We start from the raw sequence: 25411 nt of genomic DNA, 5'->3' as shown, positions 1-25411 counted from the left end.
TCAGAGGATTTGAGGATATCCTCGTTTGTGGCCTGCCTTCGTACCAGTCCGTAGGCTCTTCGAACAGTTGGTAATGGATCCTTGTCCATAATCTCCCTCTTGATATTAGCATATTTGTCATCCAATGCACTTAGAAATTGATAGAGGCGATGGCGCTCCTCCCTCTTCTGATATCCCTCTATGTCTGTCGGACTCGGATCTCTGGTATCAATCGAGATCCATAAGTCCTGCATTTTGATCCACAACCCTTCTAGTGTCATAGATTCTTGTTTGATTGTCATGGCTTGTCGGTGCAGATCATAGATTTGGAATGGATCAGATCCACTTCCATAAGTGATCGCCAATCCTTCCCATAGATCAGCGGCGGTTGCGTACTGTGATACCTCATTCACAAGTCCGGTTTCGATATTGTTGATCACCCAATTGAAAACGCAGTTATCCCGTTGCTCCCATCTCGTGTAGCTGGGATCGTCAATTGCGGGTGGTTTTGAAACTCCATTAATGTGAGATGTCAAACCTTTTCCCGCAATTGCCCGTTTCATGAGGTTAACCCATAATGGGTAATTCTCCCCATTGAGTTTCGCCTTGATGGAAATCTCTCCAAAAGATTCAAGTTGGTCGTGGTTTGGTGGTTTATGGGCCGATGAATCTGGAATTCTGAGGCTTTGTTTGAGGAATTCTGCAAATTGTGCAGCAAATTCCATCGGGAAATTTGGTGGGGTGTGGCTAGTTTTTTCTGTGTCTGAAGTTTCTTGTTCTGACATGGTTTGGTTTGATGTTGAGCAAATTTGTAGGGGAGGAAAAAAGCCGAGACAGTGCTGAACAGTAACTTGAACAGTAATTTGAACAGTACTGCCACGTCACAGTAATTTGAACAGTAACGGACACGTCACCTTGAACAGTAACTGCCACGCCACCTCGAACAGTAACTGCCACGTCACCTCGAACAGTAACTTGCAGAATTTTTTTTTTTTTTTTTTTTTTTTTTGCGTTGGTTTGGTGTGTAGTAAATTTGTAGGGTTCTTTTGGTGGTTAACCTGCTCTGATACCATCTTAAATATGGTAATCGAGAGAAGCTAGGTTGAGAAAGAACAACATGATAGAAAATGTAGAGAGAATTGATAATGTCTCTGATATTTCTTTAGATTACAATGCACCCTTTTATAGTGTAAGGGTGAATCAAATGTCAAACTACAATCTCTTAAAATCAAATACAATCTCTTAAAATCAAAAGCTAAAGATTTTATCGTTGAATTATTATTCATGATCTTTGAATAATAATCTTTGACTTATGCAAATGGTTATTTTCAACAAACTTCACCTCAAGAAGAAATTTCTCCTTTCCTTCAGCTACTTTCAACTTATTCATCAACTCCCCTATCACCCGATACTCCGCCTTCAACGCGAAATGTTTCTCCTCAAATTCATCAATTATTTTCATCCATTTGAATGCATCATCAAAGGTCTCTGTTCAACTCTATAAAGTCAGACAAATGCTAAGCACAAAAAAGCAAGTACTAAAAAAAAGAACACAATGGAAATACAAAACACGCATTCACATTCTAGTATTCCATATTGCACTAAAAAATAGTTCTTATTAAAAATGTCATCCAGAAAAATGGGGAATAGCTCGTGATAGTCACTACACTAATAGTCGGGGTATTAAAACTGCGCAACCAAACTCGTCTTAAATAGGAACTGCCCCCAGAATCTCAAAAAGAACTTCATCATTATGTGAGCTGCTCGAACTAAAAATCAAAATATGTAAGTACAGCATGAATTAGATTCAATATGTTTAGGCGGATCCTGACATGTACTTCAGGATTTAAAAAAAGAAAAAAACATCATTTAGATTCAAACAAAACAAAATATGACAACTTTCCCAACTTGCAATTTTTGTTTTTTTTCTTTCAAAATTCCATATTTTATATACCAACTTGACGACTTGCATGTTGTTTTCTAAATTAATCTTGTACAAATCTACCCACTGTCTTCAACCTATTCGGAAATTTCAAAGGTGAATACCAACCAAGTTGAGCATCATTAATCATAGTTTATTCTTGGATGCATGAATTAGAACATGGAAATCAACATCACTCACCTACTCTACTCATATATTCTTATTTAAACACTTGAATCAGCGCATACTTAAATGACGTCAAGGACACATTGTTTGTGATAATAATTGAGGAGATATAGCCATTTTACACATTGTTTTTGCTGAACCTAAACTCAGATTCTATTAAATTCTTTCTCAGAAAAATATACAGTGTTTTTCCTTGGATCATGGCGGCATATGCAGCCTTGGTTTCTCTTATGCATATCATCGATACAATCGAACATCACCCTTCCCCTCCAATTTCTATCGACAAACAACAAGTTGAATCTCTCACTCAAATTGTTACCTTTTTGCAGGAATTTCTTGAAAGTTATAAGTCCCCTGTTGCCGACGGAGATGAAGCTGATCCGCTGGAGATGCGTATCGCAGATGCAGCTCATGCTGTTGAAGATGTTATCGAATCACATATTGTGAACGTGATTAAACTGGGTAGATCTAGTTCCAACGAAGTCAGTTTCATCAACTTCTATCAAGATCTAGAACAAGTGATAGAAGAAATGAATCTCTAACTCAAACTTTTACCTTCTTACAGATATTTCTCCAAGGCTATGTTGTAGATGCAGCTCATGCGGCTGAAGAAGTGAATTCTGGAGAGAAAGTCAGTTGCATCGACTTCTATGAAGATCTACAGCAAGTGATAGAAGAAATGAATGTGATCAAGAAGGAAGCCATGGAAACTTCAGCTGAAGCTCAGCTGAAGAGAAAGGTCTCCCCGACTCATGCTGGCTCCTTGACATCCTCTTCCAATGTGAAGGAAAGCAAGATGGTGGGATTTGATGACGTGCTACTTCAACTCTTGGATCGGCTCACTGGAGGGAACCGTAACCGCCAAATCATCCCAATCACAGGGATGGGCGGGATTGGTAAGACCACTCTTGCCCGACATATATTTGAGCATGCCCTCGTTAAGGAGCATTTTGATATTCGTGCATGGACTACAATTTCTCAAACTTATAATGTTAGAGAAGCACTTAGAGAAGTTCTTCACCAAGTGAGTGGAGATTTGGGTAGTGATCTCAGTGAGAACGAATTGGGAGAAAAATTGTACAAGTATTTATACGGTAGGAGGTATATTATAATATTGGATGATATGTGGAGTGTAGAGGTGTGGGACAAGATGAGGTTTTTCTTTTCCGATTACAATGATGGGAGTCGAGTAATCGTAACGACTAGGCTCTCAAACTTGGCTGCCGAGTTGACAAACTCTAACAGCATTAGTATGAGATTTTTAGATGATGTTTGTAGCTGGAGTTTGTTCTCCAAAACTGTATTTGGGGATGAGGGTTTTCCTCTTCATCTCGAGGAAATCGGAAAGAAAATTGTGGGGAATTGTTACGGACTTCCTTTGTCGATTGCTGTGATTGGCGGTCTACTGGCAAAGTCCGAACTTACACTCGAATATTGGGAGCACATAGAGGAAAACTTAAGCTCAATAGTGAATTCGGAAAATGATGAATATTGCTTGAGAGTATTGAAACTGAGCTATGACCATTTGCCTGCCTATCTAAAGCCTTGTTTTTTGTACATGGGGAGGTTTGAGGAAGATAAGGCAATTAGGGTCTCAGAACTCATGAGGTTATGGGTTTCTGAAGGCTTTCTTAAACCAATAATCAATAAAAGCTTGGAAACAGTTGCCGAAGAGTATTTAAAGGAGCTAGTTGACAGAAACCTCATTCTAGTTGATTGGTTGGGGGCAGTCGGGAATATAAAGTACTGCAAAATGCATGATTTACTAAGAGATCTATCATTTCAAGAAGCTAAAAAGCAGAGGTTTTATTATGTGTTAGGGCAACATTGTCCTCGAGGGATAAATAGCCAACGCCGCATTGTTATTCCCAGAAGCACTTCAGCTATGACAGTCCGGGATGCCATGGAAACTATGTCGTCACGTGCTCGTTCTTTCATATGTCATGCTGATACGGTTCCACAATTGCTAGATTTCAGATTTTTGAGGACAATACTGATCAGTACATATGAGCGTTACAGAAAGTATTTAGAAGAAAATGTGTTTCAATTGGTGAACTTGAGGTACCTTTCGGGTGCACTTCGGGAAGGGTGCCAAATCCCTTCTTCAATTAGTCTGCTATGGAATCTACACACACTAATTGTTTCTTCTTTGGGTGAACTTACTGCACCAATAGAAATTTGGAAAATGCATCAGCTTAAGCATTTGGAGATCGTAGGTTTTAGAGGAATGTATCTCCCAGATCCTCGGAGAGGGCATAGTGATGTTATGATGGAGAATCTAGAGACGCTCAAAGGAGTGAGAGATTTCAACTTGAATGAAGAAGTGGTTAAGAGAATTCCCAATATCAAGAAACTGTCTATAAGATTCTCGGATAAAGTAACGGACAGAGTGAAGTGCCTCAGCTATCTTCAATGTCTGAGTAAGCTGGAAAGCTTGACGTGCATTAATGATTATGGAAGTGATGCTGAGTATCTGCAGAGTATTAGCTTCCCGCACTCACTCAAGAGGCTGTATCTTCAATGCGGAAAGTTCCATTTGGAGGAAATTCTGGAAAAGATAGGTTCATTACCACTTCTTGAGAAGCTCCAAATCTTCAAGGGGCAGTTTGCAACTCGCAGTTGGGAAATAGTTGAAGGCCAATTCCCCAGCCTCAAATACTTGAGATTGTGGTATTGTGGGGATATGGAATGTTGGACGTTAGAGGGCTACTGCTTGCCACGCCTTGAGCAACTTTTTATCTGGTGGATGAAGTCGTTGAAGGAGTTCCCTTCCGAAATTGGAGAAATAGCAACACTCAAATCAATTGAATTGTCGGATTGCAGTGAATCAATGGCTATGTCTTTGAAGAAGATAGTAGAGGAACAGGAGGAATTACAAGGGGACCCATCCATTCATGTTCTAGTTAGGTCATCCAACGTCAGCCAAGAACTTGCAACTCCCAACTTTCGTGTAGTCAAATAGGGGTAGTTTGATGTGGTGAGGAATTGAATTGTGGGAATACTAATTTGAGTGATTAATTTTCAAGGGGACCCATCCTTTCATGTTATAGTTAATTGATCCCAACTTTCGTGTTAGTTTGATGTGATGAGGAATTCAATTGCATATGGGAATATACTAATTTGAGTGATTAATTTTCAAGGGGACCCATCCTTTCATGTTATAGTTAATTCATGATCCCAACTTTCGTGTTAGTTTGATGTGATGAGGAATTCAATTGCATATGGGAATATACTAATTTGAGTGATTAATTTTCAAGGGGACCCATCCTTTCATGTTATAGTTAATTCATGATCCCAACTTTCGTGTTAGTTTGATGTGATGAGGAATTCAATTGCATATGGGAATATACTAATTTGAGTGATTAATTTTCCTTATAACATTATATTTAGCTTGGTTTTAATTATTTTTAATTTTTAGCAACATAAATCATATGTTTAATTAGTATCTATAATCTATACCTACTATAAAAGTGTCTGGTTTTACCAAATTTAGTGTGCCTATTATGTCCTTATTTTTCAATCTATTTTAAGGCCAATAATGTAATAATATCATATTATTAATATTATTCTAATCACAAACATACAATAATCTCATTCCAATCACAGTTTTAAATAAGTTTAAACTATTTAAAATTACTATATGTATAAAAGTTGCACGTCCCTCGATTTCAGCAATCATCTCTGTTTAGTGCTCGCTGACTTGATCTTCATCCATAAGCTTTAGGGATATTTCTAACATTGTCTCATTTTAACACTCATTTTGTGATTTTTATGGACAACTTTTTTCTTGTATGAGTGACCTAGTTTTTTCTTGTATGGTACACAAGACTGTCTCTTGTCTTTTTTTGCTAGAATCCAAATATGGCATCAAGTTTTTCATTTATCTAAGTTGAAATAATTCAGTTGAAATGTTATTTATTTTTATTGACGCCGTTGTTCCTCTCTATAAAAGAGAAATGTTTATATATCATTCATACTCCACTTTGATTTATTTTCTGCACGCAATGAATGGATAACAAGACTCTCAAAGTTTATAATTTGAAGGAAAAATACATATTTAAAAGAGCTGGTACAAAACTACACCAAGTGAAGCTGTGGAATGGAATCTAAATCTTACAAATTAAGTGCCCATATCAATGTTATTTCCTATCCTCAACACAATTCATGAGAGACAGAGAAAGAGCATATGCCTAAAACCATAATCAACTAAAATATGCAACTGCATCAAGAAAAATGATTTTGGTATGAATAGTTCACTATGCAAAACTAAAAGCATTTTATTGATTATGCTCCTCAATTTCAGCAATTTTGATTCCACATTTCAAAAAGAAAAGCAAAGTGGTTCTCCTTTCAGCATCTGTTTGCCACTGGCATTGCGTCGTTTGTTTTCCCTATTATATAACCTCAATTCAGAAAATAACAGCTTGGTCATCCCAAATGCTCAAGAGATTAATCTATCCACAGATAATATTGTTTCTTTGTAAACCTGAGATTGAACAAGAGTAGTACTCATATAGACAACAAAAATCTGCTAGACCTGTGTTATTCAATTATCTCAAAAAACTACTCCATGTTATTCAAATCAAGAGGCAAATTTGATGAAAATTGTGCAATTAATTAAAATTTAAGCAACTGCAAAGTCCAATGGGTTAGTTGCGCCTAAATACACAAACTTTCAACCAATTCTAGTTTTGCACCAAACACATGGACTTTCAATTGTTCTGATTTTTCACACGATTATCAATTGCACCCAAATTAATGTTGAGGTGGATGCCTTAAATGCCTACATGGTTTAAACAATTGATGTGCTAGACGAGGTACTTGGATTTCTACGCTACTTCAGCTTGTCACGATGGTATTAATTTGTCACTTTAACTAGCCACGATAGTCGAAAATTGACAGTCACTCAAAGGTCGTGTATTTGGAGGCGGATTTTTTAGTTCATGTGGAAAACCATAATTCACTAAATGTTCGTGTATATAGGCGTAATTACCCCAAGTCCAATGAAGTAGGACATGAAAGTTAACTTATCCTTCTTTCTTTGTGAACTCCCTTAGGCATCATATCTTAAGTGCATTCAAATATCTTCACCACTCACATACCACCTCCCCACAAAAATAGAGAAACTCAAGGAAAAGATCAAGATCATACCTATCACAGTAGCTATGATTCAACCACAGTTCGGCCAAACATCTGCGAGCAAAAGAAAGAGGAATAGAAAAGGATAAACAATGGTGAAATATAATATCAATGTAGATAATATAATTCCTCCCATTTACCGCATTTAAAGCCTTGAAGAGAGCCTTCAAAGTGTTGAGGGGATTCCTTGAACCAACAACCTATTTCTGGAGCCAGTTTCATACCTTTGATTTCACATTCCTGTAACCAGCTAAGTTAAGAATCAACTCCACAGTTCTGCCTGCCTTCATCCCTGATTGTGTAGGAGCTGCCCAAAGATATATCTACAAGTACTTAAAAATTTCAGGCCAAATCCCCAAAGAAGAAAAACAGCTTTCTATCAATTTCAACCATCAACAAAGATATACAGCTAGAAATTTGATGATACCTTAGTCTTTTATACGATGTCTGAACTGCTAGCTCAAATGTGAACTTACCATATTTAAGTAGAGCATGAATTTGAAATCATCGACACCAACAAAAACACCCACAACTAAGCTAAGAATCACTCAGCATGCAAAATACCACAAAACAATCATACATCCAATTTCCATTTGGGGCTTGAACATTGGAAGGCTCTAATAAGGGTTCTGAGGTATTTAAAATACACTTTGAACTTTGGGATACACTTCTCGAGATACCCCCCAGTACTTGAAGGGTACTGTGATGTGAATTGGATATCCGACACCAAGGACTCACTTTCGACTAGTGGGTATGTGTTTACTATTGGGGGTGGAGCTGTATCATGGCGGTCCACGAAACAAACGCGTGTATTGCTCGTTCCACCATGGAATCAGAGTTTATAGCTTTGCATAAAGCTGGTGAAGAAGCCGAATGGCTAAAGAATTTCTTAGAAGATATTCCATGTTGGAATAAGCCGGTGCCACCTGTGATGATACACTGTGATAGCCAAGCTGCTATTGGGAGAGCCAAAAGTGGTCTATATAACGGTAAGTCTAGGCATATCCGCCGTAGACACAATACTGTGAGACTTTTGATCACAAGTGGGATTATTTCTATTGAGTACGTGAAGTCAATAGATAATCTAGCGGATCCTTTGACCAAAGGTTTACATCGTGATCAAATGTATAAGCTGCTAACGGGAATGAGTTTAAAATCCACATCTTAAGACACTTATAGTGGAAACCCAACCATGTTGATTGGAGATCCCAAAAACTTGGTTCAATGGGAAAACTAAGCTATTAAGGTCTGTGAGTGCACACTCAATACATATATTCCCGTGGAAGAGCAATAGTGAGAGTGTGTTTAAGCCTACCAAGTGGAAAGGATAAGTCTTCGACTTTTAATGGTTCCTAAGTACCTCGAGGAGGTCGAGCATGGTAGGATGCTCAGGAAAGAACCACCTATGTAAGTGAGAAGTGGGGCCGCTTCGTTTTAAATCACTTATGAATCCAAAGAGGTTGTCCATGGCCTGCAACGGACACAAACGTGAGAACGGATGAGACCAAGTCATCATCGCGTTGGTTTCATTGTCTAGGTATACACGATGGAGGAATAGTTCAAAGGCATCGCGTCCTACTAGTCCGCCAGTATATCCGATGGTATCAACTAAGGAAGGTTCAAAGCCACAAGCCACCTATCCTAATGCTTTGATGTCTTTTGAGGATTGAGCTATGAGTCTGCATTCATGCATATGACATTTCCACTCATGTGGGGGATTGTTGGAAATTAGTTTTGTATATTTTTATACTTAACTAATGTGTGGTGGTTGTTTATTTAATTCCTAAAGGATTAAATATAATATGATTATTCTATATTTTTTATATAGATAAATCGCAGTATTTTCATTGTCTCAAAACCAATTTCTAGTGAGTGGGAAATGATATACTAGAATTGTGTACTACACGTAAGACCTTTGAGCTGTCGTAAGACTCGTAACTGCCAAGACCTTTGGCCTTTCAGCAGCTGTAACCACCAATGGTTAATGGCTAGCCATGATGAGCCATGATGACATCATGAAAGCTAAGGCCTTTCACCTCCCATGGTGTGGCTATATATAGCCTCATTTGTTGATGGAGTAGAACACACCAACACACAAGTTCTCTCTTCTCTCCATCTCATATCATTATCCTAGCTGCATTCGTAGGAGCATAAAGCTCAATTCTCGTCTCATCTAGTTCGCCGGAGCCTTCTTAGTTTGCGGTGCTGCTACTTTGAAGGACGAAGTCGTTTCATCTTTGGGGACGACACGGCTTACCGTGAGCACTACCGGGGCGTATCTCGTCTTGCGGAGAGAGGACTCCTCGACTCGGCTTTGAGTTTGTTCTAGTTTGTTTTTTAAGTGCATTTCCAGTTTTTCCGTTGTAATCTTTCTTTTGTTTTAAGTTGTATTGTGCTTCACGGGTGTACTATCCAACAACCCAAACACGAATATCAAATTTCTCCATAGTTAATGGATCATCATAAATGTTCCTAGCAAGAGTAGTTTTGCCGATGCCACCCTCACCACAGATTGGGATGACTTGAAGTCGGGATGGCTCTCCACAGAGGCGCTCCTTCACTGCTAACACATAATCTTCAAAGTTTGGTCCATTTTATTAGGTAAAGAATGTGAAGTGAATTAATGTATTGCGAAAGGTGTGTGACAACTAAAAAAGGTAGTGATGATCTAACTCCACATGAAAAGCTTGTTGCCTAACAGCCTTTCTTCTTCCTGAGAAAAAACAGAGACTTCTTTGGTCTAACATAGTTTGATGCAGTATATATAGAAGAGCATGTGAAATGCAAGCAAACACGAAAATCAAAGAAATGTCCATGGACCAACATTCCTAACTTTTCTAATTGCGGTATATTAAAGACTCTCGACTTCGCAAAACTCCAATTTGCGTATTAATCTACATCTAATTTGATCTTAATTTTTTGCATGGTTCTATATATCATGGGTTATCTTCTGCATGATTGTATCCCTACCGGTGTTAAATTGGTTATTATGCAATTTTGGAATTCGTAAATTGATGATGGCAGCCGAGAAGCTAACATTAGTTTTTCTATTTATCACTCTGAATTTTTTATGAAGTCGAAAATTTATTTTTATATAATCTTTTCTTATTTTTGTTGCAAAAAGTTCATTAATTCTAAAGAGAATTATGCCTACTAATATTATCATCTAAAAATAAATATTTGCCAGTTTTTCCCAATCAATTTGCATTCAAACATGCAGCAGATCATATATTAAATGATCTTTTATTTGAATCATCTCTAAAGTGGCGAAGTTGTGTGGCTCCAAAATCCCTTTCTTGTACAAGGTTATTGGTTCAATTTTTTTTTTTTTAATGAGATCTTTTATTTTATATAGAACAAGATTGCAGACATAATTCTCTTTAGAATTAATGAACTTTTTGCAATAAAAAGAAAAGACTTTATAAAAATAAGTTTTCTACTACATAAAAAAATTCAGAGTGATATAGAAAGAATAATGCCAGCTTCCCGGCCGCCATCATCAATGTACAAATTCCAAAATTGCATAATAGCCGATTATTAACACCGGTAGAGATACAATCATGCCGAAGAAAACCCTGATATATAGACCATATATGCCAAAAATTAAAATCAAATTAGACCATATACATTAAGGGTGTGTTTACTTTGGTAGTAAAATTTTCATTTGAAAAGGATGGATAAGAAAAGGTGAGATAATATTATTTTTTTCTCCTTTTTTTATCATGTGTTTACTTTGTTAGAAATAGATGAATAAACAAATTGAAATGTTGGAAAATATTTTCACACCCTCCCAATAGGATAATATTATCCAACATTTGTGAGAAAATGAGTGAAAAGGGGCTGCTCGAATAAATTTTCCAGCCTGACCGGAGAAAATTATCCAACAAAGGAAACATGTGAAAATGATAAAAAATATACTTTTTCTAACCTTTTCTATCAAAGTAAATGCAAATTACATTTTGGATGATGATGAGACTTACGCAGTGCTGAGAGCATCTGCACGTAATCCATATTCCTTGGCAAAGATGAAGGAGTTGATGGCTTGCGGCAGTGCTGCCTGGATGATAGCCACACGCAAGACTTGTCCATGCAAACCAACAGTAGCTTGTTTTTGGTTTTACATCAAACATTGTTTTCACTTTTTTAGGGTGTTGACGAGGATGGTTATTGAACATTCAAATGATTGTACTTCTTACAAGATCATAAGTAAAAAGTATATATTGTAAAAAGTATATATAGTTCTTGTTTTACATTCAATTGATATTTGGATTCACCGTTTTTTATTGTGATTTTTTGTTTTAGGGCTTAGGATTTAGGGTTTAGGGTAGATTGCTTGTCCTTCGCTTCCGCGTTGCCTCTACAGTAAGTATTTGAGTCAGGGGATTTTTTAGGACAGTAACTTATGTTGATTTGAAAATTAGGACAAAAATTTTCGGACTTGTAAAAATAGGACACTAATTTTTTTTAGAGTAAAAATACGACACTAATTAATAAGCGTCGTAAAAATAGGACATTTCTTGGCCAATAATTGACTGAGAATTTACCGAAAAATGTCCTGCGGATGCAACACTTATTAATTAGTGTCATATTTTACTCTAAAAAAAAATTAGTGTCCTATTTTTACAAGTCCGAAAGTTTTTGTCCTAATTTCCATATTAATCTAAGTTACTGTCCTCAAACTCGTAAGTATTTTTATCGTCATCTATTGCAAACTCTGGGTTTTGTGGTTTGATTCTCCTGTAAGCTCTGGAATTTTTTGTGCGTAAAAGATCTCTAACACTCAGCTCTCTTTCTATCGCAAACTCCGATTAGCCTGAGAAGTAACACCAAGAATGAAAACAAATTAGAACCATGCATGTGGGCTTAAAGCACTATTGAAGCACAAAGACATCATCATGTGTTTTAATAAAAGTTAGTTCTGTATTTGATGAGTGGAAAATAAATTTTACAAAAAATGGAGATTGTAAGGATAATAGTAGTATAATTATTTTCAAAAATAAGTCAAGAAAATATTTTTGGGACTGACCAAAATAGAAAAATGAAAAATATCTTAGGGACGAAGGAAATACTAAAAATTCCAACGCATATATTTATACATAATTGTTTTTACCAATAAATGGGCTTAGAGCCCAAAAGGATTAAAGAATCTTGCATTCATAAACGACAAAGATTGTAGGTTTGCATGGGCTAAACGTAATCGGACTCACGAAAGGTGAGTGACATAACCAAACTAAGTCCCATTGTAGCAGAATTCCATTAGGGTGATTCTATTCATAGCCTCGGTTTTACTCTGTATAGCCTCCAATTAAAATAATAATAATAAATAAATATAAATTTACTAATTTCACCCTATAACTCATAGCCCCTAAATTAAATATCCTATAATCCATAGCCCCCAAATATTCCCTACGTCCCATTGATCTTGTCTCGTATTCCTTTTTTGTTTGTCCCATTGATCTTGTCTCATTTCTATAAATAACACTCCTACTTTATCACTTTATCACCTTCTCTCTTCTACTTTATCTACACACTTAACACTATTAATACTTTCCTTAATAACCGTGCCGAAACCAAATGGGATAAGCCCAATGGGACGGAGGGAGTAAGAAAAGTTAAAAGAAAAAATGAAAGCAAAAAAAAGAACTAAAAATAGATTTATTAAAAAAAATGGACAGGGGAAAGAGATTTTTCTTAAATTTTAATCTTTAAATAAATATCACATCCATCCACGAAAAGATGTCCTAAGGGAGGGTGACACGAGTTTTAAAAAACTTGTATTGTTTATTTAGTGAGTGAAGAAAATGACCCACAAATATAGAAAAGTGAAAAAAGTTAATTAAGTTGGTCAGTGGAGAAATGAGCCCACAAGTTAGTGAGAAGAGAAAGAGACCTACCAATTATTGTTAAAAATATATTACGACATCTTTTTGTGCATGGACTAAAATGGCAGATTAGTATATATTTTCGTGGAATGGATAGAATATAATTTTTATATTTTAAATACAATATTAACATAATATATATCAAATTAAAGCACTTATCACGATCTTTAATTTGATATGCATATTAAATATTTTATAATTTATCAAATTTCACAATTTTAGAAAAAAAAACAAAAAATTAAAAAAAAATAAAGAAGATATAACTTATAAATAAACCTTCAATTTTATTATAATCACAAGTTTGCTATTCAATTTTGAATTTGATTTCCAATTGAAAGTTGAAAAAATTTAATATATTATAGATTTTTGAGAAATATGTCGCATTTTTTGTCATGCTTAAATAACTGCTCGCATTTTTTGACATGTACTGAAGCATTTAAAAAAAAAAATCAAAATATCAATTAGATTCAAACAAAACAAATGGAATATGACAACTTTCCCAAGTTGCAAATTTTTTTTTTTTTCAAAAATCCATATTTTATACCAACTTGACGACTTGGATGTTGCTTTCTAAGGTGAATATCAACCAAGTTGAGCATCATTAATCATAGTTTATTCTTGGATGCATGAATTAGAACATGGAAATCAACATCACTCACCTACTCGATCTACTCATATATTCTTATTTAAACACTTGAATCAGCGCATACTTAAATGAAGGACTCGTAATGTTTGTGATAATAATTGAGGAGATATAGCCATTTTACACATTGTTTTTGCTGAAGCTATTCCATCAAATTCTTGTCCGAAATTCTCAGAAAAATATACACTGTTTTTCCTCGGATCATGGCGGCATATGCAGCCTTGGTTTCTCTTATGCATATCATCGATACAATCGAGCATCACCCTTCCCCTCCGATTTCTATAGACAAACAACAAGTTGAATCTCTCACTCAAATTGTTACCTTTTTGCAGGAATTTCTTGAAAGTTATAAGTCCCCTGTTGCTGACGGAGATGAAGCCGATCCGCTGGAGATGCGTATTGTAGATGCAGCTCATGCCGTTGAAGATGTTATCGAATCACATATTGTGAACGTGATTGAACTGGGTAGATCTAGTCCCAATGAAGTCAGTTTCATCAACTTCTATGAAGATCTACAGCAAGTGATTGAAGAAATGAATCTCTAACTCAAATTATTAATTACCTTCTTGCAGGAATTTCTCCAAGGCTATGTTGTAGATGCAGCTCATGCGGCTGAAGAAGTGAATTCTAGAGAGGAAGTCAGTTGCATCGACTTCTATGAAGATCTACAGCAAGTGATAGAAGAAATGAATGTGATCAAGAAGGAAGCCATGGAGACTTCAGCTGAAGCTCAGCTGCAGAGAAAGGTCTCCTCGACTCATGCTGGCTCCTTGACGTCCTCTTCCACTGTGAAGGAAAGCAAGATGGTGGGGTTTGATGACGTGCAACTTCAACTCTTGGATTGGCTCACTGGAGGGAACCGTAACCGCCAAATCATCCCAATCACAGGGATGGGCGGGATTGGTAAGACCACTCTTGCCCGACATATATTTGAGCATGCCCTTGTCAAGGAGCATTTTGATATTCGTGCATGGACTACAATTTCTCAAACTTATAATGTTAGAGAAACACTTAGACAAGTTCTTCACCAAGTGAGTGGAGATTTGAGGAGTGATCTGAGTGAGGAAGATTTAGGAGTGAAATTACGCAAGTATTTACTGTCTAGGAGCAAGTATCTCATAATATTGGATGATATGTGGAGTGTAGAGGTGTGGGAAAAGATGATGGTTTTCTTTCCTGATAAGAATGATGGGAGTCGAATAGTCGTAACAACTAGGCTCTCAAACTTGGCTACTGAATTGACAAACTCCAACAGCATTGGTATGAGATTTTTAGATGATATTTGTAGCTGGAGTTTGTTCTCCAAAACTGTATTTGGGGACGAGGGTTTTCCTCTTCATCTCGAGGAAATCGGAAAGAAAATTGTGGGGAAGTGTAAGGGACTTCCTTTGTCGATTGTTGTGATTGGCGGTCTTTTGGCAAAGTCCGAACTTACACTGGAATATTGGGAGCACATAGAGGAAAACTTAAGCTCAGTAGTGAATTCTGAGAATGACGAATATTGCTTGAGAGTATTGAAACTGAGCTATGACCATTTGCCTGCGTATCTAAAGCCTTGTTTTTTGTACATGGGGATGTTTGGGGAAGATCAGAGAATTGGAGTCTCAGAACTCATGAGGCTAGGGGTTTCTGAAGGCTTTCTTAAACCAATAATCAATAAAAGCTCGAAAACAATTGCCAAGGAGTATTTGAAGGAACTAGTCGATAGAAACCTCATTCTAGTTCATGCGTTAGGGGCAGTTGGGAATATAAAGTACTGCAAAATGCATGATTTAGTGAGAGATCTTTCATTTCAAGAAGCTGAAAAGCAGAGGTTTTATTATTTGTTAGGGCAACATTGTCCTCGAGGGATAAATAGTCAACGCCGCATTGTTATTCCCAGAAGCACTTCAGCTATGACAGTCCGGGATGCCATGGAAACTATGTCGTCACATGCTCGTTCTTTCATATGTGGTGCTTATACAGATTGTCGATTGCTAGATTTTAGATTTTTGAGGACATTGAGTTCCAGCAAGTATTTAGAAGAAAATGTGTTTCAATTGGTGAACTTGAGGTACCTTAAGGCTGTAGTTGGTGAGGGGTTCCAAATCCCTTCTTCAATTAGTCTGCTCTGGAATCTACACACACTAATTGTTTCTTGTTGGGGTGGTGAACCTACAACTGCACCAGTAGAAATTTGGAAAATGCATCAGCTTAAGCATGTCGATGTATGTGGAGGAATCTATCTCCCAGATCCTCGGAGCGGGCATAGTGATGTTATGATGGAGAATCTAGAGACGCTCAAAGGAGTGATTGATTTCAACTTGAATGAAGAAGTGGTTAAGAGAATTCCCAATATCAAGAAACTGTGGATAACATACGAGGATAAAGTAATGGAGGGAGTGAAGTGCCTTAGCTATCTTCAATGTCTGAGTAAGCTGGAAAGCTTGAGGTGCTTTTTTAGATATGGAAGTGATGCTGGGTATCTGCACAGTATTAGCTTCCCGCACTCACTCAAGAAGCTGTTTCTTCAATGCGGAAAGTTCCATTTGGAGGAAATTCTGGAAAAGATAGCTTCATTACCACTTCTTGAGAAGCTCCGACTGAGTTATGGGCAGTTTGCAACACGCAGTTGGGAAATATTTGAAGGCCAATTCCCCAGCCTCAAATACTTGAGATTGGATGATTGTATGAAAATGGAATGTTGGACGTTAGAGGGCTCCTGCTTGCCACGCCTTGAGCAACTTCATCTCTCGTTCATGGTATTGAAGGATTTCCCTTCCGAAATTGGAGAAATACCAAACCTCAAATCAATTCAATTGAAGTATTGCAGTGAATCAATGGCTGTGTCTTTGAAAAAGATAGTAGATGAACAAGAGGAATTACAAGGGGACCCATCATTTCATGTTCTAATTAGATCACGCAAGGTCAGCCAAGAACTACAGAGCTTGGCAACTCCCAACTTTCGAGTAGTCAAATTGTAGTTTGATGTGATAAGGAATTCAATTGCACGTGGGAATATACTAATTTGAGTGATTAATTTTCCTTATAACTTTATATTTAGCTTGTTTTTAATTATTTTTAATTTTTAGCAAAATAAATCATATTTTTAATTAGTATCTATAATCTATACCTACTATAAAAGTGTCTGGTTTTACCAAATTTAGTTTGCCTATTATGTCCTTATTTTTTAATCTATTTTAAGGCCAAATAGTATCATATTATTAATATTATTCTAATCACAAACATACAATAATCTTATTCCAATCACACTTTTAAATAAGTTTAAACTATTTAAAATTACTCAATGTATAAAAGTTGCACGTCCCTCGATTTCAGCAATCACCCCTGTTTAGTGCTCGCTGACTTGATCTTCATCCATAAGCTTTAGGCATATTTCTAACTTTGTCTCATTTTAACACCCATTTTCTGATTTTTATGGACAACTTTTTTCTTGTACGAGTGACCTAGTTGATTGAATGACAACCAAGTATCTTGGAAAAAAGAAACTAACTATAAAATATCAACATTCTTTATCTTAATTTTGTTCTCCTCAATCTCTGTGTCGAAAATGCATAGGCTATAAATAATGTGAAGCAGGAACTACAATATCTGATTATCATATTGTAACATCCAACTCACCTAAAGGCTAAAAACAAGAGCAAGCAAAGCAAAGCAGAGCAATTGATTATTTATCTTGTGCAAATGTACTTTGTGTATAGTATTTTACTTGTGAAAATGGTATCCTTCTTATCAAAAGCAATAAAGCAGTAGTATTTTCAAGAACACGGCCGAAGAAAGTGAAGTTACCAACAGACAAAAGATTAGTGTGTTCTTTATTTAAATACATAACTAAATAGACAAGATTAATGTGTGGTTTTCATTGTTAATGCTTTTCACTATCTTATTTGTCACTTACAAATGCATTCCACATATGCATTGTCTTTTCACAAATACTTGTGTATCACCGGTGGCATGGTGCCACCGGGTCATACCCACGTCAAATCAAGATTCATTTAGCAAATTCGGGTTTAAACTCGGACCCGTTTACATTTAAAAAAAAAAAGGTTGTAGAAAACCCGGTGGCACCGTGCCACCGATGGTACACAAGAGACAAGACTGCGCCTCTTGTCTTTTTTCGCTAGAATCCAAATATGGCATCAAGTTTTTCATTTATCTAAGTTGAAATAATTCAGTTGAAATGTTATTTATTTTAATTGACGCCGTTGTTCCTCTCTATAAAAGAGAAATGTCTATATATCATTCATACTCCACTTTGATTTATTTTCTGCACGCAATGAATGGATAAGAAGACTCTAAAAGTTAATCATTTGAAGGAAAAATACATATTTAAAAGAGCTGGTACAAAACTACACCAAGTGAAGCTAGCTGTGGAATGGAATCTAAATCTTACAAATTAAGTGCCCATATCAACGTTATTTACTATCCTCAACACAATTCATGAGAGACAGAGAAAGAGCATAAGCTAAAACCATAATCAACTAAAATATGCAACTGCATCAAGAAAAATAATTTTGGTATGAATAGTTCACTATGCAAAACTAAAAGCATTTTATTGATTATGCTCCTCAATTTCAGCAATTTTGATTCCACATTTCAAAAAGAAAAGTAAAGTGGTTCTCCTTTCAGCATCTTTTTTCCACCGGCACTGCGTCGTTTGTTTTATTATATAACCTCGATTCAAAAAATAACAGCTTGGTCATCCCAAATGCTCAAGAGATTAATCTATCCACGGATAATATTGTTTCTTTGTAAACCTGAGATTGAACAAGAGTAGTACTCATATGAGACAACAAAAATCTGCTAGACCTGTGTTATTCAATTATCTCAAAAAACTAGTCCATGTTATTCAATTTCAAGAGGCAAATTTGATGAAAATTGTGCAATTAATTAAAATTTAAGCAACTGTAAAGTCCAATGGGTTAGTTGCGCCTAAAATACACAAACTTTCAACCAATTCTAGTTTTGCACATAAACTAAAAAATCTGCCTCCAAACACATGAACTTTCAATTGTTCTGATTTTTCACACGATTATCAACTGCACCCAAATTAATGTTGAGGTGGATGCCTTAAATGCCTACATGGTTTAAACAATTGATGTGCTAGATGAGGTACTTGGATTTCTACGCTACTTCAGCTTCTCACGATGGTATTAATTTGTCACTTTAACTAGCCACGATCGCCGAAAATTGATAGCCGTGTGAAAAATCGGAACAATTAAAAGTTTGTGTATTTGGAGGCGGAATATTTAGTTCATGTGGAAAACCAAAATTCACTAAAAGTTCATGTATATAGGCACAATTACCCCAAGTGAAGTAGGACATGAAAGTAACTTATCTTTCGTTCTTTGTGAACTCCATTAGGCATCACATCTTAAGTGCATTCAAATATGTTCACCACTCACATACTACCTCCCCACAAAAATAGAGAAACTTAAGGAAAAGATCAAGATCATACCTATCACAGTAGATATGATTCAACCACAGTTCGGCCAAACATTTCTTGAACATCTTTGGGAGTTTCAATAAACAATGGTGAAATACAATATCAATGTATATAATATAATTCCTCCCATTGTATTTAAAACCTTGAAGAGAGCCTTCACAGTGTTGTGGGGATTCGTTGAAGCAACAACCTACAAGAGTATTTCCATCAGATGACAAAGTTGGAAATGAAAGAACATATTTCTGGTGTTAGGAATTGATCTACTGCTAAATGGCAGCAACCAACTCAAATGACTTGAACAAACAAACGCAGCAACACCTCTCACCACTCAAGATAAACACTTGTTTGTGATGAATTGAAAACAAGTAACAATCAAAAGAAAAGAACATCAGATTTACGTGGTTTACAGATCTCACTATATTCTTTTCAACAAGAATTCTACAAAACTTGTAAAATTGTAGAAAGAGGTTTACAGAAAGTATTTATACATGAGATTTGGTGAAGAAACGAGCTTAGGAGATTGCTCAGAAGTTGGCCTCCTCGCAGCAGATTAAGCTGTTCTGTTATAAGTAACAGCTTTATCTTTGCACTTTAATCCTCCAACTGATGAGAAATTGCAACTAAGTCCTTCACCCTTAATGCACTTATACATTCACCCCTATTACAATTGGAGTTATTATAACTTTATAAGATTGAGATAAACACTCCCACATATACTTTCATCATCTCAACTACCATAGTATTTTAAGATTGAGATAGCATGCGCTTATAACTCCGAGCCGAAAAATTGAGCTAAGTCTGAGATTTCGGTCTCACATCAAATTCAGCAAGTATAAAGATGAAATGTTTAATTTAGCGGTATGAAAAAACAATTTAGTAGAGGATGAATGGAATTTTGGAGTTTTTACGGATTATAATCATGAAGAGGCTTCTTATTCCGATGAATGAGGATCGGAGTTGGAATATAATTCAGGGCCAGATGTTCGAGAAAATGCCAGATAGAGGACTCAAGGCTGGGAGACTAGTGCGCTGCAAGTGTTCGAGGAATTGCCTCAAACGAATTAGATCGACTTCATATCCAGGTTAGAGCTCCTTGATATCCAATTAACTGCTTCATATTTAGTGATTTAATTACTTAGAAAGTTCTCACATCCTATTGCTAACTTAATATCCTATGAACAAGAATGAGTAATGAGATTTATCATATGAATTATTTTTAGAAAGGATGGTACAAAACTACACAAAGTGAAAGTATGAAATCTTACAAATTAAGTGCCCATATCAGTATCATTTCATATTCTCAACATGCTTAGATAGAGAAGATTAAGCCTATAACATCAAGTAGATGATTTAATTAAGCTACAACATGTATTATAATCAACTGAAATATGCAAAGTCATTAGACGACCCTCACTCGCTTCCCTCAATTTCAGCAATCACCTCTGTTTTGAGATATTTCTAACTTTGTCAACATTCTTCATAAAGGACCCTAGTTGATTGAATGGCAACAAAGTATCTTGGAAAAAAGAAACTAAATATGAAATATCAACATTCTTTATAAAAACATAGACATATACACATGATAAAGGACACAATGTTATCACTTTTCAAAACATTATCCACTCACATGCGAAAAAAACTTCTAACAAATCAAAACAAGTTCCAAACTTCATTGCTTAAGAGGACCTCTGCAACATGAGAACACATTCCCATCCTCTTTTCTTCTTCAATCTGAATCAAGAGAAAGATACATCATCATGTTTTTGTCATCTTCATCATCAACTCAAAACTCTGAAAGCTTGAAACCCGATGATCGGCCAACAAAACACACATAACACCGGCTGTGAAATAACCAAAAATGAATAAAAATCGGATAAGATGCATGTAGCAAACAATAGTAAATTTAATTACTAGATGTATCTTATCATATAAAAACTAAGTTTGGAAAGTTGTGACCAATAGCAAATTCAATGGATGAAAGGCAGTACCTTATCCAAATCCACATCTTTAGGACTTAGCACTGCAAACAACTTGAAGGATGTTGTTTCCATATTCTTCTTGCTCCTCTCGTATCAATTCAACCGACTCCATTAGAGACTCTTTCACTTTTCCAGTAACCTCAATGAGTTCAAGAGTTGAAATGTCTCCAATATCATTTGGAATCCCATTGAGATTCCAACAAGAACGAAGCAGTAGCCGTTTGAGTTTGGGGAAATGGCTACTTTCAGTTATCCAATTCTTAAACCCTGGATCTTCAATTAGAAGAACTTCCAACGCTAGGAATGCTTCTTCGCTTGTTTCCCATGTATCACCATTGTCCCAAGTACAACTTTTTAGTTTAAGAAGATGTAGATTTTTCAATGAACCAACAAGAATCATGTGGCTCCAAGGAAGTCTCAAATCTATCAAACTCAACTTTTTCAGCATGCTAGGATAAGAAATCTTGTAGTGCTTTGGCCGAGATCCAACCCAACCACCAGCATATACTTTCAAACTCTCGAGCCGGTGCAGATGCACCAAATCATTCAAACAAGCTGCATCTTCATGATGACGACCCCCAGAACAATCAATCTTCAACTTTTTAAGGTTTGGGATCTTTTTCAAGATCCTTTCAGTGCAACTCGAATGTGACACATCGGAAAGTGTTTGAAGCCTCTCTAGAGAGATAGTTGTTTCACTTGGATCCTCAAAATAGATTGTGCCGTGAAAGTGAACATGTCTTAATTGTGGCGTGTCCCAACTCAAAACAAGATTACAAACTACTCCAACACCGAATTTGTGTCGTCCTTCTCTACCGAGGATTAAGGTTTGCAGATTCTTAAGCATCGATAATCCCTTAGGAATAGATTCCATATAGTTAATAGCAAGATATCTTAAATGAAATAACTCACATAGTTGATGCACTGATGGTGAGCTCTCCACGTCAGCAGGTACCGTATCCAACACCCTCAGCAACCTCACACCCTTGACAAAGTTCAGTTTCACTAAATCATATTTCGAGCATCTGATGGAATGGATGGTTGAATCATCATCGTCTGAAAGGTATCTGAGATGAGAAGAATCAAGGCTTACGCGGCGCTGATTCTTTATCCTTTCTCTAAAAGGCTTCTTTTTAACATGCTTATCCATCAGATTCAAGAAAAACTGACTTTCATGCGCTTTCCTTATGCACAAGTCCCTCATCAGATCATGGAGGCTGCAGCTTTTGATTCTGTTATCAGACTTCCTCTTTTTGACCAAAACAAGATTTCTCTTCATGAGTTCATCTAAACACTCTTCTCCCACCTTTTCAAAGCTTTCAGAGTTGCTTGGATATTTCACAAAGCCCTCAGCTACCCATAATCTGATAAGTTTCTTTGCATGGATCTCATCATCTTCCGGAAAGGTAGCCATGTACAAGAAACATGACCTCAAATATTGAGGTAATTCGACGTAGCTCAAAGATAGTATCTCCTCGATTTGGTCATGCTCTGTAGTTTTTGCAGACTTCACCTTTTCTGCAATCTCCTGCCATGAAGATGGATTCTTACTAACTGTGGATAGAAGCCCCGCAATCACCACAATCGCGAGGGGCAATCCTTTGCAGCTTGTCGCAATCTCCTCCCCAATAGTTTCTAAATTGGAAGGACATTCTTCATCTGCAAACACCTTATGCTTCAACAAATTCCAGCTCTGCTCTGCATTCAACAGGCTTATCTCATGAAGCCTGTTCGAAGGATCCGGATAAGAAGCCACCTCAAACAACCTCGTGGTGAGCACAACACGGCTTCCGTTGCCATCATCAGGAAATACCCTTCTGACAACATCCCATGCCTCACCACTCCACATATCATCCATCACAACTAAATATCTCCTGCCCATTAAAATTTTGTGCACTTTTTCATCATCACTTTGTCCCAATCCACCTGTGTTGTATTCCTTCAAGGACTCCAGAAGGCTAGAAAGAATTCTCTGTGCACTGTAATCTTGTGATATTGTAACCCAAACACGAATATCAAATTTCTCCATAGTTAATCGATCATCATAAATGTTCCTAGCAAGAGTAGTTTTGCCGATGCCACCCATGCCACAGATTGGGATGACTTGGAGTCGGGATGGCTCTCCACAGAGGCGATCCTTCACGTCTAACACATAATCTTCAAAACCAACCATGGAATCTTTGTGGATGGATGGATCAGTTGATGATGAACTACGAGCAGCAGAAGTATCAGCACCACCACGTTCAACGCCTTTGCTGCTGGAGCTATCCTTGATTTCCTTCACTTGTGCAGCAATCAAAGCAATCTCCTCCATCACCCTTTCCATCTGGAGTTCGTGTTTTGAACTTCGATAGCATTCAGTCTCCTCTTCCTCTTCCTCCTGCTTCTCATCATCACTAACCCTGTCGGGCGGTGCAAGTCCAGATGAGGAAGCAGCCATGTCGCTGTTGTTATTCTTCACGGCAGTTGCCTCCGCCATGATCGAGTCAATTTCACTTCCCATCTTTTTCAAGTGGTTTATGAAGTGGAGTCTGGACTTGAACATAGCGAACTCGGCTGGTAAAAATCTCCACTTGTCTCTGAAACGAATGTGATTTCTCTCCCACTTTAAGAAGCTGTTGATTTTTTCTGCTTCATTTACTACGTTGCGAATTCGGCCTTTCAAACTGTTGTCTGTAGCTTCGTCGTCTGGAAAATCTTGGCCGCACTCCTTCCACATGTTTTCCATCTTCAAACTAATATCCTTAATCACAGTGCCTCGGTCGAGTTCATCGTGTAATTCAGACTCTTCATCAGAAGACAAGAAAACCTTTTCCAACACAAGATATTCTAAGATATCTTCTGCTTCATTTGCCACTTCCCTCATTCGCCCTTCCAAACTCTTGAATTTGTCTGGAAATTTATCGAGGAAGTCTTGAAAGGGAGTAACATAATCAAGGAGAGATGTAATTTGTTGTTTTTCTTCAACAGAAATGGAATATAGATTGCTGTTAAGGAATCGATCTATGGTGTTTGTGAGGGAGACAAGAGCAGCATAGGCCATCTCTGATGATGCAGGAAACTATTTTTTTTCTTTTTCTTTCTTTTTATAGTAAGGAGATTGAAGGAAGAATAAACAACAGGATTATCTACATAGAGAAGAATAGAATGAAGAAGATAGTCAAAAAAAAAAAAAAAACAATCAAGCAAAGTAATGCAATCGATTACTTTTTCGTGAAATTGTTCTACTTTTCCCAAAAGCCAAAAAGCATGTGGAATACAGATAATTTTCGTGGGTCACACCCACATTCTTTTTAACTAAAGAAAAAAAAGGAGATAAAAGAATTTAGTGAAATTTTTCCCTAGGCTAAGTCTCCGGACATAGGTGTGTTATCACCGAACTGAGTAATCATATCGTGTTTGTTTTGTGCTTTATGCTTGTTTATTATGAGTTATTATTATATGAGTACCAAGTCACGACTCGAGTTCTTAGTCGTTGGAGAACTCTTACTCGGTTCCAGTTTGAGTTTTCATATTGCTTATCCACTAAAATTAAATATGCATTTGAATCAAGAAAGATGATTATGGATCTCAAGCAACTTTATGGCCTATAAATATGCAAATAAAGACTATCTTGAAACATTTTATTAATCCAAACTCATTAAGATGATGTTCGTGCTTCCCTCAGTTTCAACAATTTAGATTCCAAAAGTAAAAAAGAATGCAAGTGGCTGTTCACTTTTAGCTCGATCCATAAAAAAAATATCCTCCTTTAAGAGAGAAAAAAAAAAAAGCAAAAATGAAGAAGATGAGTGTGTGGTTTTTTTTTTTTTTACTTGGATGAGTGTGTGTTTTCATTCTTAACGCTTTTCATTGTTCCAGATATGTATCTCCTTTTTGGCTAGGATCCAAATATGCATTATGATCTTCTTTCGCTATGATCCAATAATCACATGGGTGGGTGGGGGGCCATCAGTAAGAATGTGCCAGAACTCCAATAATCAGCATAAGCCATCTCTTAGCAAAAACCAAGATGGAAAAATCTGATGAAGAAAGATTAACACATGTGATAGTGTTGGTGTTCAGCTATCAAGAAGATAAAGAAAAATTAAGAAAGAGAAAATCTTTGTGCAAAAATGGTCTAATTTTTATCAATCAAAAGCCCCCAAAAAAAACTTGAAAAATGCGTATCATTGTAATTGTGGGTCACCTAGAAAAGAAAATAAGAGAAAAAGTTATGATGCCCAAAAAGAAGTT

At 36.6% G+C, this 25411-nt stretch overlaps 3 protein-coding genes across 8 annotated transcripts; 2 read left to right on the top strand and 1 right to left on the bottom strand.

Annotated features, from left to right (window-relative positions):
• Nucleotides 1-1319: 1319 nt before the first annotated feature.
• LOC131016792 (putative late blight resistance protein homolog R1A-3) lies at nt 1320-24509 on the bottom strand. 3 transcript variants are annotated; one of them, XM_057945525.1, is made up of 2 exons: nt 22088-24509; nt 1320-1467 (listed from the first exon to the last, which is right to left on the bottom strand). In XM_057945525.1, coding segments are annotated over exons 1-2 (2133 nt in total). In that variant the 5' UTR covers nt 24219-24509; the 3' UTR covers nt 1320-1465. The 3 variants fall into 3 exon arrangements, with proteins under 3 accessions (XP_057801508.1, XP_057801506.1, XP_057801507.1); XM_057945523.1 differs by lacking the exon at nt 1320-1467 and adding an exon at nt 20714-21037 and having other exon boundaries at nt 21185-24508; XM_057945524.1 differs by lacking the exon at nt 1320-1467 and adding an exon at nt 20714-20927 and having other exon boundaries at nt 21185-24508.
• On the top strand, nt 1713-5231 carry LOC131016812 (putative late blight resistance protein homolog R1C-3). Of its 3 annotated transcripts, XM_057945557.1 has the most exons (3): nt 1713-1764; nt 2416-2568; nt 2652-5231. In XM_057945557.1, the coding sequence occupies exons 2-3, from the start codon at nt 2476-2478 to the stop codon at nt 5046-5048; spliced, it is 2490 nt and encodes an 829-aa protein (XP_057801540.1). In that variant the 5' UTR covers nt 1713-1764; nt 2416-2475; the 3' UTR covers nt 5049-5231. The 3 variants fall into 3 exon arrangements, with proteins under 3 accessions (XP_057801540.1, XP_057801539.1, XP_057801541.1); XM_057945556.1 differs by lacking the exon at nt 1713-1764 and having other exon boundaries at nt 2142-2568; XM_057945558.1 differs by lacking the exon at nt 1713-1764 and having other exon boundaries at nt 2413-2548.
• Nucleotides 13843-16866, top strand: LOC131016814 (putative late blight resistance protein homolog R1C-3). 2 transcript variants are annotated; one of them, XM_057945563.1, is made up of 2 exons: nt 13843-14235; nt 14323-16849. In XM_057945563.1, exons 1-2 carry the CDS (start codon nt 13954-13956, stop codon nt 16711-16713), a joined length of 2673 nt encoding a protein of 890 aa, XP_057801546.1. In that variant the 5' UTR covers nt 13843-13953; the 3' UTR covers nt 16714-16849. The 2 variants fall into 2 exon arrangements, with proteins under 2 accessions (XP_057801546.1, XP_057801547.1); XM_057945564.1 differs by having other exon boundaries at nt 14077-14215; nt 14323-16866.
• Nucleotides 24510-25411: the final 902 nt, after the last annotated feature.

This window comes from Salvia miltiorrhiza, chromosome 3 (assembly GCF_028751815.1).
Source record: "Salvia miltiorrhiza cultivar Shanhuang (shh) chromosome 3, IMPLAD_Smil_shh, whole genome shotgun sequence".
NCBI lineage: Eukaryota > Viridiplantae > Streptophyta > Magnoliopsida > Lamiales > Lamiaceae > Salvia > Salvia miltiorrhiza.
Note: the sequence above shows the minus strand (reverse complement) of the source record. Positions and strands in the feature narration are given on the sequence as shown.

Excerpts from the sequence above, each read along its gene's own strand:
- LOC131016792 (XM_057945523.1), bottom strand. The coding sequence starts at position 24,218 with ATGGCCTATGCTGCTCTTGTCTCCCTCACAAACACCATAGATCGATTC.
- LOC131016812 (XM_057945556.1), top strand. The coding sequence starts at position 2,287 with ATGGCGGCATATGCAGCCTTGGTTTCTCTTATGCATATCATCGATACA. Across the intron at positions 2,569-2,651 it reads GTAGATCTAGTTCCAACGAA|ATATTTCTCCAAGGCTATGT; the intron begins GTCAGTTTCATC and ends ACCTTCTTACAG.
- LOC131016814 (XM_057945563.1), top strand. The coding sequence starts at position 13,954 with ATGGCGGCATATGCAGCCTTGGTTTCTCTTATGCATATCATCGATACA. Across the intron at positions 14,236-14,322 it reads GTAGATCTAGTCCCAATGAA|GAATTTCTCCAAGGCTATGT; the intron begins GTCAGTTTCATC and ends ACCTTCTTGCAG.